This window comes from Rissa tridactyla, chromosome 3, assembly GCF_028500815.1.
Source record: "Rissa tridactyla isolate bRisTri1 chromosome 3, bRisTri1.patW.cur.20221130, whole genome shotgun sequence".
In the NCBI taxonomy this organism is placed as follows: Eukaryota; Metazoa; Chordata; class Aves; order Charadriiformes; family Laridae; genus Rissa; species Rissa tridactyla.
In genome coordinates, this window is record NC_071468.1 from 111,303,360 (window position 1) to 111,319,457 (window position 16,098).

General features: G+C 42.6%; 1 protein-coding gene across 2 annotated transcripts; it reads left to right on the forward strand.

Annotated features, from left to right (window-relative positions):
• The first annotated feature begins 3,208 nt into the window (after positions 1-3,208).
• SLC66A3 (solute carrier family 66 member 3) lies at positions 3,209-13,768 on the forward strand. 2 transcript variants are annotated; one of them, XM_054194207.1, is made up of 7 exons: positions 3,209-3,716; positions 6,412-6,494; positions 6,958-7,027; positions 7,609-7,666; positions 8,715-8,835; positions 10,027-10,077; positions 12,009-13,768. In XM_054194207.1, the coding sequence occupies exons 1-6, from the start codon at positions 3,574-3,576 to the stop codon at positions 10,074-10,076; spliced, it is 525 nt and encodes a 174-aa protein (XP_054050182.1). In that variant the 5' UTR covers positions 3,209-3,573; the 3' UTR covers position 10,077; positions 12,009-13,768. The 2 variants fall into 2 exon arrangements, with proteins under 2 accessions (XP_054050182.1, XP_054050181.1); XM_054194206.1 differs by having other exon boundaries at positions 3,216-3,716; positions 10,027-10,068.
• The last annotated feature ends 2,330 nt before the right edge of the window (positions 13,769-16,098 follow it).

The window sequence follows — 16,098 nt, forward strand, 5'->3', positions numbered from 1 at the left end:
GCTCCGTTGCCCCCCATAGCAATCTCCTGAGGGATCTTGACAGGCAGGTTTCCTGAACAAGCCCAATTCTGTTCTCTTGAAGCACCGAGTCTTTATTCTGCTGTTTGCCTGCCTTCCTTTTCTTGGGATCTTAACTCTAAGGGCATGCTCTAGTGGCAGAGATTGTAGGGGTTTTTTTTGTGTGTGTATGGTTGGACTCGATGATCTCAAAGGTCCCTTCCAACCATGAAGATCCTATGATTCTATGATTCTAAGGTCCTAGAGTCACTGCTGCCAAGGCTGCCCTTGACCTCTACATTGCCTGCTAGTTCCTCCTTGTTTCTGAGTAACAAATACAGCATCTGGGTCAAAAAAAAAAAGCATTCTTGATGCCCCACAAAAATTGGCTGGACTGCTTCTACCCCACCAGGTGGCTCTTCCAGGTGTCAGAGCAATTTTACATTCCCAAAGAAGCCTGGGCCTACAGTTGTGAGCTTTTTTATAGTTATTTGAGGCTTCATCTGCTTCCTTTTCATGATCAGGCAGTTTATAGCAGGTGCCCCACAATGTTCCCCTGCTGGTCTCCCCACCGATCCCAACCCCTCAGATCTCAGTTGGCTCGTTGCTCACTCCAAAGCAGAGGAAAGCTCCAGGCAAAGAGATGCTTGTTTGTGTAGAACACAACTTCCAATCATTTCCCTGCCTGCTTTTCTAAAAAAGCTTGTATCCTTCCATCACAGTACTTGCCATGAGCTATGTCACCCTGTCCCTGTGATCCCAAAGAGGTCACAGCTCTGAAACTGTGCTGACACGTCTGATTCCTCCAGTTTCTTTCCCGGGCTGTGTGTGTTCTCACAGTGTCACACGCCCTTCTCAAGGCAAGCAAGCCTTCAGCCTCCTGCTGTCCCTGGCCAACTCGGTCCACCCCCAGCCTTCCTCCACACATCTCCTGGGGGTTGTCTCCACCCCCACAGGTTCCCCAGTTGTGGAACTTCCTTTATTTTAACCCAGAGCTTAAAACACCAACTATCTATAAAATAAACTATTCCCTGTTAGCATGGTAGGCTGTGGAAATAACAAGCAGGAAAGCACCCTGCATTCCTTGCAAAACCACAAAATTCAAGGCATTATTTTGCTTAAAAACTCAACATCATTACTGGAAAAAAAATTCTGGTTTGGCTTCTTGTCTTTGGTTATTCTTTATTTTTTTTTTTTTACTAGGACTCAACATTCGCATTCCTATTTGAGGTGCAGCAGTGTTAAACCACTGCCCATCTGCTGCGGAACAGGCAATCTGCACTGTAAACTCTAATGTAATGAATTTATTCACTGATCTGTAATTTAAAGCGGTTCTGCTTTCTGCTCACCAAGTAAAAAAAACCTCACCAAGTAAAAAAAACCTCACCAAGTAAAAGAGTCTGAAATTTGATATAAAACTAAATAATTTAAACAATTGTTTTGTTTGACAGGAACAATTTCTGATGCTCTTCATAGATCAATTTTTTTTTCTGTCATAACCTTGCGCAGGGCTGTCCGGCACTGTGACGTCTGTTCTTTCCCTAAGCTGCTACTTAAGTCAGAGTGGCCAGTCAATAGAGCTACAGCAAAACCATTGCACAGCCAGGACAGGGGAAGGACAGTAAATCATTTTGCTAAACTGACTGCTTGCAATACAAAGCACGATACATTTTTTAAAAGGCTGAAATGGTGGCTAAAAGTAAACATTTCATGCCTTTTTAAAATATAAGAATAGTTGAATAAAAATATGCTCGTGGACCTGCCTCAGAGTTTGAAGTCAGTTCAGCTTCTTGATTATTCTAGTAGGATACTAGATATTGGTATTTTTACAGCATTTTGTTGGATCAACATCCACAAAGTAATGCAGATAGATAGATACACAACTTCTACCTTAAATATTTCTCCATTATTCTCAGACTACCTGAAATGACAGACACATCTATACCTCAGACCTAATTTAAATGAGATAACTTCATCTTGTGTGATGGGTTACTCAACTCTTTTTCAAGTACATAATACTCCCACAAGGCTGAGAACTCAGTTTATCAACAAAATCTTGGAAGACTTATTATTTTAAGGTAACTTCAAATTTCTTTTCTTCTTTAGAGTTTGTCTTTGAAAAGCATGATTAATTTGAATTATATTACCAGAAACACAGGTTTTAAATTAAAATTCTGTATCAGGGTGGCATTTTTTTCAGTCGGAATTTTGAGATTGTATGTACTCCTGTGTAGCTGCTTCTTTTTTTTATGACTGAATTACACAGAGGACAACATGATTTACAAATTAAGCATTCGTAATATTGTTTGTATTATATGTATTGTATGTGGAATGAATGCAATAAACCTGTTTCCCAAATCATACTATCAAAACAACAGAAAATAATTTGTGAGAAACGCGAGAGAGCTGAAACTAAACCGTGTTAAGAACTATTAGTCATACAGAAACGGAACTTTCATTAAAATGAAAAAGAAGACATTTTATGCCTGCAAATAACCCTAATGTTAAAACAATCATGCTGTAGGTAAAAATCTGAATTAATGGTATGCATTTGACACTCTGAGTAGTCCCAGCCATATGCAGGCATGAAAGAGCCAAGATTCTGTATGTGTGATCACTACAAATGCATATTCCCTGGATAATTGCTCTTAGTTCTGACAAGCTGGTAAGTACAAAAGCTTTAAAAACTGTGCTTTACTATTTTTGCGTGTAACTGCGTATGGTAGGTAGGTGTATGTTCCGGAGAAGCTGCTCCATCTCTGATAATCTGACAAATCCAGTATGGAGGAATTTTAAATTTTACTGAACTTTCTTCTGTGTAACCAAAAGTGCCAGTGTCAAAACTACTAGTGCCATCCCTACTGCAGGAATCGGCACCACAGGGATCCAGACAGCGTGACCTGAAAAATGGGAGCTGAAGCACTGGAGACTCCACTTTGGGGGAGAAAACTGAAATCCAGCCTACAGCTCCAACCGAGAGAGCCGATCTACACTATTCCTAGGGGAAGAGAGACCGTGGGTAACCTTTTACACCAACACAGCATCTGATGATTACTGGTGTGGGGTTTTTTTAAGATGAGAGAGTAACTTCAGGACTAAATCTCTCCATTTGGAGCTTAACGTTTCTCGGCCCTGACACCGAGCAGCGTTACCCGTGGACAGGCTCCAACCAGCGACACGGGGACGACCCGGGAAAGGCGGGTGCCCCCCCGCCGCGTTCCGCACGCCAGCCCGGGGACTGGGGGGTGCCCGGCCCGGTCCCCCGCAGCCGGCTGACAAGAAGCGCTCCCCCTCCCGAGGACGCCGCACCGGGCTCCCCGGGCGTGCCAAACCACGCTCAGGCCCGGCGAGGCCCAGGGCTGATGGGGAGCGGCGGTTCCCCGCTGCCGGGCCCGGCTCTCCGCTCCCCACAGGCCGGGCGGCCTCCACGCCCCACGCCCCGGGCAGGGCGGGCGCCGTGAGCGCTCCGTGACAGCTGGGGCCGGGGCCGGGCTGCCCGCCCCACCTCGCCACGCCGCACCGCGGGTTCCCCGTTCCGGGCTGCCGCGGGTGGGCAGCGCAGCGCAGCGCAGCGGGATGGCGTCCACGCTGCTGGCCCTGGCCCACTGGAGCACCTGGGCGGTGTGCGCCGTGATCAAGCTGCCGCAGCTGGCGGCCGTGCTGGCGGCCGGCTCGGCGCGGGGGGTCAGCGTAGGCAGCCTCCTCCTGGAGCTGGCCGGGTAAGGCGGCAGGGGGGACAACGGAAACAGGCGCGACGGGACACAGGGGGACAACATGGCGCCCCCCCCTCCTTCCCCGCCGGGGGCGGCGCGAGGGGCCGTTGGGGTGGGGCGGCAGCGCCGCGCCTCAGAGGGGTTCCCTCAGAGGGGTTCCCTTAGCGGCCCGGGACGCTGAGGGGCGCTTTGCAGTCGCAATTAATAATTAAATCCCTTCCTTCACAGCTCGTTGACTCTCTCGCATTCATGAGAATGCGTTTGAGTGGGTGTTGGAGGCGGGAGCGGCGAGCAGTCCTTGCTGTCTTTCGCTTTTAAAACCGCTCCTTTTTATAACTGAGGGTTGGCCTCCGCTCAGCCTGCTGACTTTTGGTTCGCCTGTCACGTCCGGGTGCCGCGTCCTGCCTTCATCGGGTGTACAAAATCTCTGGAGCAGAAACTGCCTATTTTAAAGCGTTTCCGCGCTGCTGGTTAAAGGGAAACTTGGCTTTTTTACCTTGCCCCAAACCAACCCGGGCCACCCATGTAGCTGGAGACAACACCTACTGCTGGGTTTAAGCCATGTATTTAGGTTATTAAATGGTCCGTGCACCCTGTTTTGCAGGTAATTGTACCAGTTAGACAGGCTTCTGTCACCCAAATAATTAAAACATAATCATTCTTTAAGAAAATTACAAACCACGTCAAACTCCAAAGATTTGTCACTCTGTAATAAGCCTACATGGGCTAGCCTTATTAAATCTTCCTTGAAGAGCGTTGCATGGAATGGAGAATAGGGAAACGCTGTACATGCACACGTAAATGTGGGTACAGGTATGTGAGAGAAAATACCATGAAGACCCTTGTGTTTGCCGAACTGAGGGATGGAGGTGGCCAGAACAGCCAGCCAGACGGCTGCTAGCTCCGTGCATCAAGCTAAAAAAGGCCTTTTTTTCTTCTTTTCTTTTTTTTTTTCCCCCAGAAAGATCACCTCCCAAAAATGGGATGTCGTTTCTGAAAGTGTCTGTGCCTTGCTTTCTGTTGGGGACACAGCTGTTGACCCAGATCTGGCGTTGTACAGACTTGGGTGTATGGACACCTTTCTGCACGCAGATGTGCAGAATCCCCTTGGTCTCCGCCGTGGCCGTTCGCTGCCCACGTTTCCCCATGGCACTGAACCCCTGTTGTTTCTGTTTACCCTTAATACACCTCAAAGTGAGCTAAGCTCTGGTTCCAGCAGAGAGAACCCTTACCCCAAAAAGTGGTGGTAGCATTTTAAAATCTTAATTTTTAAACTAAAAGAGGGCAGATTTAGACTAAATACAAGGAAGAATTTTTCTACAATGGGTTTGGTGAAGCACCGGAGGAGGTTGCCCAGAGAGGTGGTAGATGCCTCATCCCCGGAAACATTCAAAATCAGGTTGAATGGGGCTTTGAGCAACCTGATCTCGTTGAATATGTCCCTCATGGCAGGGGGCCTGGACTAGAGGACCTTTAAATGTCCCTTCCCACCCAAACAAGTCTTATGATTCTATGAAAACCATTCATGTGCATTGGTGTGCATTAAAAAGGCTTTATAAGTAATGTTTCAGATGAGCATGGAGAATCCATAAATGTCTCCTCAGCACCTGCATGATAACCACTAACCACGGTACCCACAGTGCTGCAGGTTCTGCGCCTGCTCTGGGCAAAAGTATTTTGGAAGAGTTACAATGAGGCTTTTTTGAAACATTTATTGGGACTGTCTGTTTGTTTAGTAGACTATTTGTCCTGCAACCTTAAAGACTTTGGGTCCGGTTGCAGAGAGCTTTGGGGCTACTGGTACAAACTGGGATGGTTCTGCAGAGTCAGAATGCAGTGACCTGGCAGAGGAGTGACACAGAAGCATGGTGCTGATGGCAAGGAGTATAATTTGACCCCGCAAGAAATGAGACTTCTAGGAAGTTCAGATATTTAAATTCTGAATACTGTAAAAGCCAGTTTCTTACATGTGAGGCAGTTCCTTGTGCCATCTTTCTATGCTGAAAACCATCAATTTTTCCTTACATAAAACTCTGCCCTAAGAGTCCTTTTCTGTTTAATCTGCAGCCTTGAAGTTTCTGTCTAACCCCGTGGATTTGCATGAAAGTTGAAAAAAGTAAAGAAAATGTGATAAAAGTTCAATTCCTTTTAGTTACTATATTGTGGAATAGCAGGAAGGAGAATTGCCTTTCTTTGGTGCACTTAAGAACAGGCTCTGAGTCTGTCAGACAGATACAGTGGGCAATCTTCCATCAATGCAGTCAAGGCAGCTTGGGGAATGTTTTTTACTGCTGTAAAACTTGCTTAATGTACACATTGAACTACAAACATAAATAAAGAAATCTGAGTTATCCTAGAGGTACGAAGGCAATCGCAAAGAGAAGGTAGCTTCTAGGTCTGGAAGCCTTTACTTCTTTCTCATCGGTTGAAATTAATAAAATCATGCCTTTCGCACTGTGGCATAAAGACCTTGACAAGAAGTGCGGGCAGCTTTCTACATCTTACTCTATTTGAGGGTAACAAAAACAAACTGCAGAATCATCAGGCTTGCGCTTTGTCTTGATATTTGTGTGATCAGTTTGACAGCAGGGGCTACGCCTATCTGGAGCCTTTTGGCACAACCAAAACTGTAAAAAAGAAGCTGTGAAGGAGCTGTCCTGTCCCTTCGTGCAGTCACGCTCTTTTGTGTCTTTCTGTTCAGCTTCCTTGTGTTTCTGAGGTACCAGATGTATTATGATTACCCTCTGCAGACATACCTGGAATATCCCATCATCATTGCACAAGGTAATTTTTTTTAAGCCATGTGTTGGAAATAAAGCAGGGCTCATTCAGCACTTCAAGGCTTGTAGATACAGTACTCCACTGTGATGACATGCATCCATTGATCAATTCTAGCGGGGGCTGGGGGAAGAGGGAATGAACATCTTAAATAATTGAATTCCTACACATTTTATGAAAATAGATGGAGGAGAAAGATCTTATTAATACACACAAAGTGGAGTTGCAGTGTAAGCTCATCCTTTCTCCAGTGACTCCACATGGGAGAGAAACCTTATAAACACTCCTGATTCTGAGAAAAGTTTCATTTTGGAGCTTACAGTGTTTTGGACATCAATCAAATTTGAGAGACAAACCTGTAAGATACCAGTTTCCGTAGACATGGCACCCAGTAGAACTACTTTGTTCTGTCTAAAATTGCATTTAGGCTCTTTCCCTTCTCTGACGAGCAATCTTTTCTGTATTTCAGATGTCATTCTTCTTTTGTTTATTCTGCGTTACAGTGGAAATATGAAACGAGCTTTGTTCTATGCAGTCACGTATCCTTTGAAATCTGGGAATTTTGGTTTATGTGGCTTGTTTGGTAGTTCTTTGCATAGCAGCTATGTCATCATTTGTTTCATGCTACTGTTGTAAAGCATTTTCAGCCACCCATCAACGTGCATTCCACATTCACATGCTGATTTCTGGGATCACGGTAAAATTTCTACACGAAGTGTAGCTGGGCTTTAGAAGGCCCACAACGGATAAGGAGTAAGACCAATTTTTAATTTACATCTTTGCTAGAGGTGCAGGGTGGAAACGATGAATCTTTTTTCCTTCATTCCTACCCGTGCAGATTGTACTTGCTATGATGAACACAGCAGTATATTGTGGGTTTTTTTTACAAATAGGATTTGGGCTTGAGAATCTCCAGGCACTGTTCAACCAATGACAGTGTGAAAAATAGGAGCAGTTAGTGTTTCAACCAGTGCTTAATATGTTTTATCTAGATTGTATAGTCTGTTGTAAAGTTTCAGTAAGATTATTTCCAAATATTTTAAAAAATCTGTTTCCCCAGGCAGTTGAGAGCTTTGGTACCCTAGAATTTTCAGCACTATGAAACTTAACATAATGTAAGATTTTGGGGGGGATGGTACGTGCTTACACTGCAGAAGTGGATAATAGACCTGGCCATGGTGAGTGCCGCCTGATATTTAAAATTAGGTCCACATATGAAATATCTTTTTTTCTGGACATCTTTATCAGTGAAATCTCTCCTTATATTTGTCCTTGTAAGAATTAATCATTTGAGTTAGCTTTCAGAACAACCCCAGTTTTCAAATTCACTTCTGTGAGTAGCCAGAAAATACAGCACTGGCAAACAGACTCTCTGGAAAAAAAAATATATATTGGCTGAGGTAAGGTTGTTAAATGTGTTGCCTTAATTAAAACTAGCAAAGGTTTAAGATGTTGAAAAACGATTGCCTCTTTAGTCCTAATGTCTTAATCCCCATTAATAAATCTTTAACATGAGAGGAGAAGAGTAGTGCATCAGTCAAACCATTATAAATAGAGAATTTTAAATATTTCAGAAGATTTTTTTTCCCTTTAGTCCTAGAATTCTGCAAGAAAAATATAATCTCATAATGGCCTATGAGTGTTAAAGATGGTCTTTGCCTTTTTCATCAGAACAGAGAAAGTTAAAATTTCATTGAGATGAACTGGAGTTGCTAATGCAAAAGATGATACAAGTGGGGCTAAAAGCTTCTAAGCCTAATATCGATCCTTACTTGCAAGGGAAAGCTGGGCATGGCAGAGAGACCCGTGTGGAGGTCCCCTCTCCCCGCTGCCTTTGCAAAATCCCCTTCAAAAGGTTGACAGGGTGAATAGTCTGTTCCCTTCATTTTTTTTTCCCACCAATTGGACTCATTTTCCACACATTCCTGTCAGTTTTCTCATTCTTTTATGGTTTTGTTTGCCAGACATGATGGTAACAGATGGTCTGAATCAACCTTGCTGTTTAGACTAGATCAGTCTCATTTTAGCTAACTTTCATAAACAGTTTTATGTAGCAGGTTGAGAGGCTTTTTTATTTCTTTGCCTCTTATTGTATTTGCCTCTATCAAGCATTTGCCAACAGCAGTAGCATTTGTTGCGCTCTTTGAGCTTCTTTCTGGGCAGTACCTCAGAAATCGGTCCCTTTCAATGGTAGAAGTTCTTTCTCTTTTTTTATCTGCTTTTCAGAATTTGTGCACATTCATCAGTGCGGCCAGTAAGCTGACTCAGCTGCGGTGTCTTTGGCAGACAAAAGATTCTGGACAAGTGAGCGCCTTGACCTGGAGTATGTCTGCATATACCTGCGCAAGTAAGCTATGGGCAACTTGGTGCAAAGCACTGAGTTTTCCTCTTTTAATGCCATATCTCCTAATGCCTCTTTCACTAGGTCTTTACTCAGTCATAGTAGGTAAAAATCTTGCCTCATGTAGTTTCCCTTAGTGCCGACTTCTGAGACTCAGATACCAGTCTCTTGAAGTCACGCTTTATCACTGGCACCAGCTCAGTCAAAGTGACACTTTGGCTTAGAAAACATGCAAACACGGTCGAGGGAACCTGATACAGTTGAAATAACGGCAAGAGTGTCTTTACGAAGAAGACTTCAGTGTTCTAGGATTTAATAAAATTGCTAGTGATCCAGCATGAAAAGGTGCTAACTTTTGAGTTAGACAGTCAGGCAATGCTAATTCTGAAAAGGCATCTACAAATAAATACACACTTAATGCTAAATACCTTTAACTCTATGACTACATGTAAATATATTTCTCGTCAGAGGAGAATTTAAGAATGTACCAAGAATGATGATTTGTGTGGTTCATGTGTTAATTATCTAGTGGTCTGCATGAATAGTTCTTCTACAGCTATTTGTCAGAAATGCCTTTGTCATATTCACAAAACTTGTTTAAAATATTCTTACTATAAAACATAGTGATGCTGGATCTATTTCCCTATGAAAGAAATGTTTTTAGGTCAATAATTAATTAGGAGTTTGCTGAACAACGTCAATAAACTTGTAAATGGTTCTAGTCTGCTGCAAATGTGAAATAATTAATGTTTAGATTTGTTGTGGGAAGGAAAGCTGAATTCCTCCTATTTGCAGAAGCCTAAAAGCACGTGTGTGAACATTGTCAATGGTTCAGTCATGCTAACTCGATTGTGGGTGTAGCTCAGCATCAACTGCTGAAGGAGGGGGCTGGACAGAAAGAGAAGCAGTAAACTCTGACCACATCCAATCTAGCGAGATAGACAAATAGATAAAAATTCTAATGATATTGGTGATTTTCTCATTAAAAAAGAACCTTAACACACTGTCACTCAGCTTTGAGAGCTTCATCTCTGAAGCTAAAATAGTGCAGAACGGATGCACTAGAAGTGGGAATATCTGTACAATGTATATTTTCGTGCAAGATTATCCCCTATTGAAAAACTGATATTTCATCATTTTTTGAAGGTATAAACGTGTTTTATCTACTCCACTAATCAGAATTCATTCAATTTACAGCAAGAATAGTTACAACTGTAATGACTACGAATGATTGCGCAGGTAAGTAAGGTATGGGATTGCCTGTCTTTTCAAGAGAATAGCTGCCGTGGCCGTTTTTAGCTGTTTTGTAAAAGCAGCTACCTGGTCTCAGAAGAACAAACCATGAACCTGGCGGTTTAGCACAGCAAGAGAAGGAGTTACTGATAAAAAAGTAGCACAGGATACAAATCAGTCAAATACCTGAAGAAAATAGAAAAAATTCAGCCAACCCTGCTTATGTTTATCAAAAGCCATTATTTTTTTCAAAAGGCAAAACCACTAAAAATTAACTTATGAAAATAGCAGAATAAAGCATTAAATCCTTTAGTATTTAATTACATAAATAAATTTAGTAAAATACAACTTAATAAATCTATAAGAATTGAGTGATAGCTTTTCAAATATTAAGTGCTTCCTTTTCTCGTTGTGGGGTTTGTGCATTAAAAAAATTTTCTATAAAGCTATTTAAAGTTCAGCTTAGTATATGAATAGTTTTAGGCACAACATGCAGGAAGTTTGTAGCAGGCTGAAAATGGAATGGTACATTGGTAAGAAACACAAAAAAACTGGCTTAAAATATATAATTTGCAGCTGATTTCATTATAAAGCAAATTTATTTAACAGCTTCTTACCATCCTCACAAAACTGAAAGAGCTACCGAGCGCAGATTTTTCAGTAAAGCAAGACTTGGTGGATGTAAGAGGAACAAAATCACATTGTACTTTATTTGGTGGTTCCTTGTTCTAGTTCAAAACTGGTATTTCATCAGAAACATCATATGAACAGAATTTTTTTTTTAAGCAGCACAATAAGGCTGTAGTTTTACAAGCAGTTCAAGTGGCTCTTTCACTGGGAAAGGCAGTCCCCTTTTCAGTCGCTCATTTTCACCACTGCGCTTGCTGCTTTCTCTTTGCTGGAGCAGGAGTTTGTGGGGCCTTGCAGTTAACGGCATCACCAAAAAACCGGCATAATGCACACGTAGAAATTAGTCTGGGTCAGTTGTCGAGTCCACTTCACCCACAGCATCACACTTACGCTGATTAGAAGCGAGAGAGGTACATTGAGGGGAAGGAGGAAGGGAGGGAACCACCATGAAAGTAAAAAGCTGGCTCTTGAAAGTCCAGCTGGCTCTGGTTAAAGCTGCTTTTTACAACAGAGCACGACACTCTTTGGAACGTGGAGGAGACGGCCGCAAACATTGGGAACTGTGCTGCTCTAATGGAAAATGTTCCCAGTTAACTTCTAACACACTTCTAACGCTTTGTCACGTTCATCTTGGTTTCGTACACACTTGTGAAACTGTCAAATATCACGTATTTCTGAAACAAAGTTTTGTGTACGTTTCTGTGAATATTCCATTTACCAAATGGATGTTAGATATAGTCGGAATTGTGGTCTCACAGTAGAGAAACTACACTTATTTTGGTTTAAAAAAAACCCGAAAGTTAATCAAGATACTGGAAAACTGCTTTTTTATCAGTTGTCAGATTTCCTCTCAATAAAATCTGATAGATACAAGTATTTCCTGTCTCCATGAAGTCTACGCTTAACAGATGGCAGCAGAGAATAATCCCTTAATTATAAACAATGCACGCAACTATGAAGGACACGTGAGCTGCAGCTCCAAGTTTAATTTTAGGTGTAAATAGAAATTTGTATGAGGCTACTCAAACTTGTACTATTCACCTGGTTTTGTCACAAACGAGTTAAAGGTGCTGTAGTGTAATATTTTCAGATACCACTCGCAAGTGCTAAATGCTCTTCTCTGCTATATTTACTTTGAGAATTTCTGGGTTCCTGAACAAGATCATTTAAACTAATTGACTGAAAAGAGTTGCAGAATGGGAACCCGCCTATTTGTACACCAGTGAAGGCTTACAAAACAACGTGTCTTCTGAAAATGGCAGCAGTTGATTTTTTTTTTTTATTTATGCTTACAAGATTATTTTTTTCCCTTTTAGTTCTCATCCGTTTCATTACCATGCTCATTCTCAATATTTGGGTCACAGCCACAATCCTGCGCTACAGGAAAACTAAAAAGACTGATTAGAAGACGCTCGTCAGCACACCACATAGGTACCATCAAAAGAACCTGATACAATTAAGGTTAAACACCAGAACCAAGGTTGGGGAAGCTCGCTCTCTTGTAGGCTAGTATTTAGCCCTACGCATATTTAGTACGGTCTTGCTTATTTTCTCTTAGAAATAATTCTGATATGATACTTAATTTAAGCAGCATATTTTTATTGGTCATTTAAGACAAGTTTCACTGATACCACGTTTTCTCTGGCTTTTTTTTACTAAATGAACAAGGTATTTCGTATTTAGATGTTTATATATTCTCATATCACTTCAGTACTTTCCGGTTACATATAAGCAGTTTTCTTCAATCATACAAGAGCAATTTTGCACCAACATATCAACTCATCTTTCCGCATCTGCTGCAAGTTTGAAAAACTACAACAGATGTTTGTCATCTTCTTGCAAACAACTCAATTAGTTCGCCATTAATTATCTGTATTTTAGGATGAAGAAAATCTGAGTCAAGGCCCAATCCAAAATAAGGTTCTAGATCTGTTTTACTAAGTCACAAATCCAGTTGGGATTGTAGCGCTTACATGCAACACTTAAGTAGCACAATTTATACAGCTGATACAGGGTACCCACCGTCACTTCCTTCAGCACACCCGGTTTTTAACAGGAGAAGAGCAAAACCTCAACCATGAATTCTTCTTTTTCAACCTGAGCTCTCATTCACCGCACACACTGCTTTGGGAACAGCAGAGACTAGAATGTATAGAAATTAATGGAACTTTGACGGACAGAGTTAAAAACTGTGTTGGAGCAGAAGTTCCTGAACTGATACGCAGAGCCCCCAGTGAATCCACACTGAGGGTGACCCTGTGTCACAGCAGACTCGTCTCAGGTGGGTCTCGGGTCCTGGTGACACTGTGCTGTGCTTTGTCAGTGTTTAGCCCGTCTGTGCTAAGCGTGCTGAAGAACGTAAAGACTTCAGTTTTACTTTAGATTCTAATCAATTTGTAGTGGGTATATTAAAAAAGGGAAAAGGATATTATTGAGAACTATTAACAGGGGATTTTGCTTTTGGAAGTGAAGCCTTTCCAACCAAAAGTTACAGAAGTCATCATAGAGCTTGCCTTCATTTCTCATCACGTTCTCCAAAATGAAAAGAAATGCTGTTTCAAATGAGTTCTGACAGTATTACCGCTGATTGGCATGCCAAAACCAAGGCACCCTCCATCCTGACACCCTTGGACACTATGGGAAGACCGCATGGACTAGATTTGAGGCAGGTTTTCCTTGCAAGATGCCAAATCATTGGATTCTTGTGGAAGAGCGGGCTCTGCAAAAGCAGATGTTGCGGCCAGCGCACGCTCAGCGGTCAGAGCGGAACCACCAGAGCGGGACCACCAGAAAACAGCCGCTTTGTAAACACTTATTTTAGAGCAGGGAGGGGTGGTGGGAAGAGGTATGTCTGGGGACATACGATTTCATGTATCTCACATTATTGAGAGCAAGTCCAAAGATGAGGAATTTTTACTGCTCCAATAAAATATGTAAATGTTGCTGTGTTGGTTGAGAGTAACTGTGAACATCCTGTTACTGATGTTACTAGAGCTGTGTAAAGTACCTGAAGTGGTCTAAATGGTGGCAGGTGATGCATTTTTCAGGTCATTTTAATAAATGCTGTTCTTCATGACTGATTAATGTCATTCTTAATGCTAATTTTCCTTACGTTTCATTTTTTTATTCTGTTTCCGTCTATGGAGAGGAAATGAAATACTCATTACAGGTCATTAATGGGCAGCTTTCACCTCAATTTTTGAAGCGTCAGGCTGTATATTAACCTGTAAAATGCTAAAGACCTCCAGCATCTTAAATGAAAAAAACACCCTTCTCATCTCGTTTTTTTAATTAAAGCCTCCTCTCGATAAAGATTTGTATAGAGTCCAAACCCTGTCTGTTATGGACATCTTCCATAGTCCTGAGCGATGCTATAGTAAAATGAAGACACCGTTTGCGGATCAAGTTTTTTTTTTTCATCATAAAATGCATGTAAGAAGTTTTTTACAGGTTACTTAATATACTTAAAATAAATCATATTAGAAACTTGTGGAAAAAAAAAAAAGACTGAGGAAAAGAAACAAAACTGGACAATTCAGAAGCTTATGCTTAAGGTAAAGTAATTTTGTGGACTTGGAAAGCTGGACCGTGAGTTCTCATTCAAGCTGCAGGAGATAGGGAACAAATCACTAGCAGTAAATAATTTTACACACTTTCTCGCCCTCCCCCCCTGAATAATTTATTTCACTTTTGTAAGGCAGAAGCGTGGTCAAGTCCTGGGCAAGCCCTGTGGAAGCGCAGACCCTGTTGTTTTCCAGCAGGTAACCCATAATCTTCTCAGCAGCTGGATTAAAGGCGATGGCTTCAGACAGGACAGTCGGGGAGGACAAATCCTGTTAAACGTGTCATTCGGCCGTACTAGGACGGAGATGAGCAAGCTGTCTGTGGCGGAACACGGCAGCGGAGCAAAGGTGGCAGGGAGAGCATCTTGGAATTGTTGCATCTTGGATTTGTTGCCGTGTGCGTAAACCAGGGAAAAACTTTTCTCCCCAGGGCTGGAAGTAACACGCCTCTGTTCACCGATCCTCCAGACGTGCGGAATTACACACAGTGTCTAACTGCACCAGCTCACAGCAAGCTCATGGGGCAAAACAGCCCCTCCTGTCCTGGATGATAAAGCGCGGATCCTGTCGGGGCTTTCAAAAAGTATGAGTTTTCTTGGCTGCAAAAAGACAAGATCTGAATAACCCCAAACCTCTGCAGCTAGGGAGACGATGAACTGTGCGTTTGGTAACAGATAAGCTACAAGCTGCACCTGGCCAGAGCTCAGTTTAACAGTACGAAAGAGGCAACATTTATCATGAGACGTGCTATCTCCCCCACAATGGGGACACGATTCCAGAGACAGCAGGTGGCAGGTCTGGAAGTGAGGATGTGGGAAGTGGAAGATGCGTCTAGTTTACTTTTCTTTCCCCAAAAGCCTGTTTCTGAACTGCCCCCAGTGAACAGGAAAGTCGTACGCAAATGCAGACCCACCGTCTCCCCCACCCTACGAGTCTCCATAACCCTTCGTTTTTGTGCAGAGCACAACTACGCAGACGTGTGCCTTCGTGTGCTCCAACCCAGCAAAAGATTTTATCGCTTGGACTGCTCAGAGCTGCCTGTCCTCGTCCGCTGGGCACGAAGCTTCTCCCTAACCCAGCTGGTCCGCTCTAGTGAAACAGGGGAGCAAGGAGCCAGGGGGGAAGCTCCCTCAACCGCTAGAGCTCAGAGCCAGGTTTTAAAGCGCTTTGACTCTTTGGAGAAAGTCATTCACAATTAGCCCAAAGGTCCCAAAGAGCTTACAACTTGTAGGAGGCCTTCGTTCACTCCTTTAAATGAGGTAAAATTACTCTTCCCCCACCAAACCATCATTATCCATTGAAGGACATACGCAATACAGCGGGGTGGGGGGGAAAAAAAAAAAAGAAATAACATCTCAGAGCCCACAAGAAGAAAAGCTACACAGATGTGGAGATCAACTCAAATGAGGTAGTTTCCCAGCCATGTATTTGCTATGATGGTGAATTAACGATTATTTCCCTGCTAATTCTTTCCAGGCTGGTTTATTCTATTCCCTTCCAGATTCTTTGATACTTGAGAGTGGTATTTATGTACGAAGCAGAGCATGAAACGTTGCCTTCATCGCTAATAAAGGTCGAAGGATGTCCCAGTTTGGAATGCGAGGAAGCTGAAAAAAACCCTTAAAATAGGATGTTACTAAATTCTTGGTGTGTACTGAATTTAATTTGCTTGATTTTGAGCAAGAGTTCTCCAAGATACTTAAGAGCTCTCAGAGAGGATGGATCTTGGCGTCAAATAGGTGTCTGGCAGCCACAATAAACATCAGGGTAAGGACCTGCCAGCTCATTGCTGGTGATGGGTCCAACCGCAAGACCGTGTCAGTCTCACAGACCCGAGTCCTGA

Coding starts and splice junctions, on each gene's coding strand:
- SLC66A3 (XM_054194206.1), top strand. CDS start 3,574: ATGGCGTCCACGCTGCTGGCCCTGGCCCACTGGAGCACCTGGGCGGTG. Junction 3,717..6,411: donor CTCCTCCTGGAGCTGGCCGG/GTAAGGCGGCAG, acceptor CTTTCTGTTCAG/CTTCCTTGTGTTTCTGAGGT. Junction 7,028..7,608: donor GCTTTGTTCTATGCAGTCAC/GTATCCTTTGAA, acceptor ACATAATGTAAG/ATTTTGGGGGGGATGGTACG.